The 1,234-nt window shown below is 60.5% G+C and overlaps 1 protein-coding gene across 1 annotated transcript in view; it reads left to right on the top strand.

The window, feature by feature from the left end:
* Positions 1 to 1,177, top strand: part of MPZ (myelin protein zero) — a 4,616-nt gene extending 3,439 nt beyond the window's left edge. Inside the window, 1 exon segment of the mRNA XM_014528517.1 lies at positions 5 to 1,177. Coding sequence (XP_014384003.1) covers positions 5 to 319 — 315 coding nt within the window. The 3' untranslated portion in view covers positions 320 to 1,177.
* Positions 1,178 to 1,234: the final 57 nt, after the last annotated feature.

The raw sequence follows: 1,234 nt of genomic DNA, 5'->3' as shown, positions 1-1,234 counted from the left end.
GGTGACTGACTGCGCCCCTCCCCAGACGCCCGTGCTGTACGCCATGCTGGACCACAGCAGGAGCACCAAGGCGGCCAGTGAGAAGAAGTCCAAGGGGCTGGGGGAGTCTCGCAAGGATAAGAAATAGCGGTTAGCGGGCCGGGCTGGGGCTCGGGGCGCAGGGGCGGAGGCCCCCCAGGGCGCGCAGGTGGTGGTCATCGAGATGGAGCTTCGCAAGGACGAGCAGAGCTCGGAGCTCAGGCCCGCAGTCAAGTCCCCCAGCAGAACCAGCCTCAAGAACGCCCTCAAGAACATGATGGGCCGGGACTCGGACCCGTGACCAGCCCAGGCCCTGCCAGAGCCGGGGCCGGGCTCCCTTTGCCCCTCTAGCTGCCTGCCCTGCCCTCACTTCCCTCTGAGATGTAAGTTTCACTCCAAAATTCATTCCCCAGGCACGTCATACTCTCCCCCACCTTCACCCCCTGGCTTTCTGGGAGTCCAGGGCCTGATCCTACCCTGCACCGCCCCCAAGGACTGTGTGTTTGGTGCCTGTCCCTCCGGCACCGAGAAGAAAGGGACCTTGCTACCCCGCGCCTCGACTCCAGGCCACCTGCACCCGTGCCCCTGCACCCAGCCTGTCCCGCTGCCTCTTCCCTCCCTGACCCTCCCACCCCTCCGTCAGGGGCCCTGCCCTACTGTGTGCTCTCAGCTAACACCGGGTCATCCAGATCAGCCTCCCTGCAGGGTTTATTTCGGTTCTTTTATTTTTTTTAATCCAAGCTTGTTGGTTGGTTTGCCGGTGCCCTTGCTCTGACCCCCATGACTGAGTACCAATGACGTCATGTGGATGTTTCGATTCCCCGCCCCCATTACGTCCTTCAGGGAGTCCGCCGGGCGCAGGGCCCCCTGACGCCCGCCTCGGGGGCGGCCGCTCCGAGCACTGTCCTGGGGCTCGAGGTCCTGGGGGAGGAGGGACAACGATCCTCAGGTCAGGAGTTGAGGAAAGGGGCAGATGAGCCTTAAGAAATGACTTTTAAACAACCACACAGAAAGGAGGAAAACAAATGGGAACTAGGGTGAAAGGGAAGAGGCCACACTCCCAGCCACAGGGGATTCTTAGAATTTTTCTACATTCTGTATATTTCTTCTCAACCCCCGAATGTCCTCATATGTTTAATAAACACTGACATTTCCAGAAGCTGCTGCCTCCTTCTTCTGGGAATAGCCCCTGCCCTCTCCAGCCCAACCCAGCCCC

This window comes from Myotis brandtii, unplaced genomic scaffold (assembly GCF_000412655.1).
Source record: "Myotis brandtii unplaced genomic scaffold, ASM41265v1 scaffold64, whole genome shotgun sequence".
NCBI lineage: Eukaryota > Metazoa > Chordata > Mammalia > Chiroptera > Vespertilionidae > Myotis > Myotis brandtii.
Note: the sequence above shows the minus strand (reverse complement) of the source record. Positions and strands in the feature narration are given on the sequence as shown.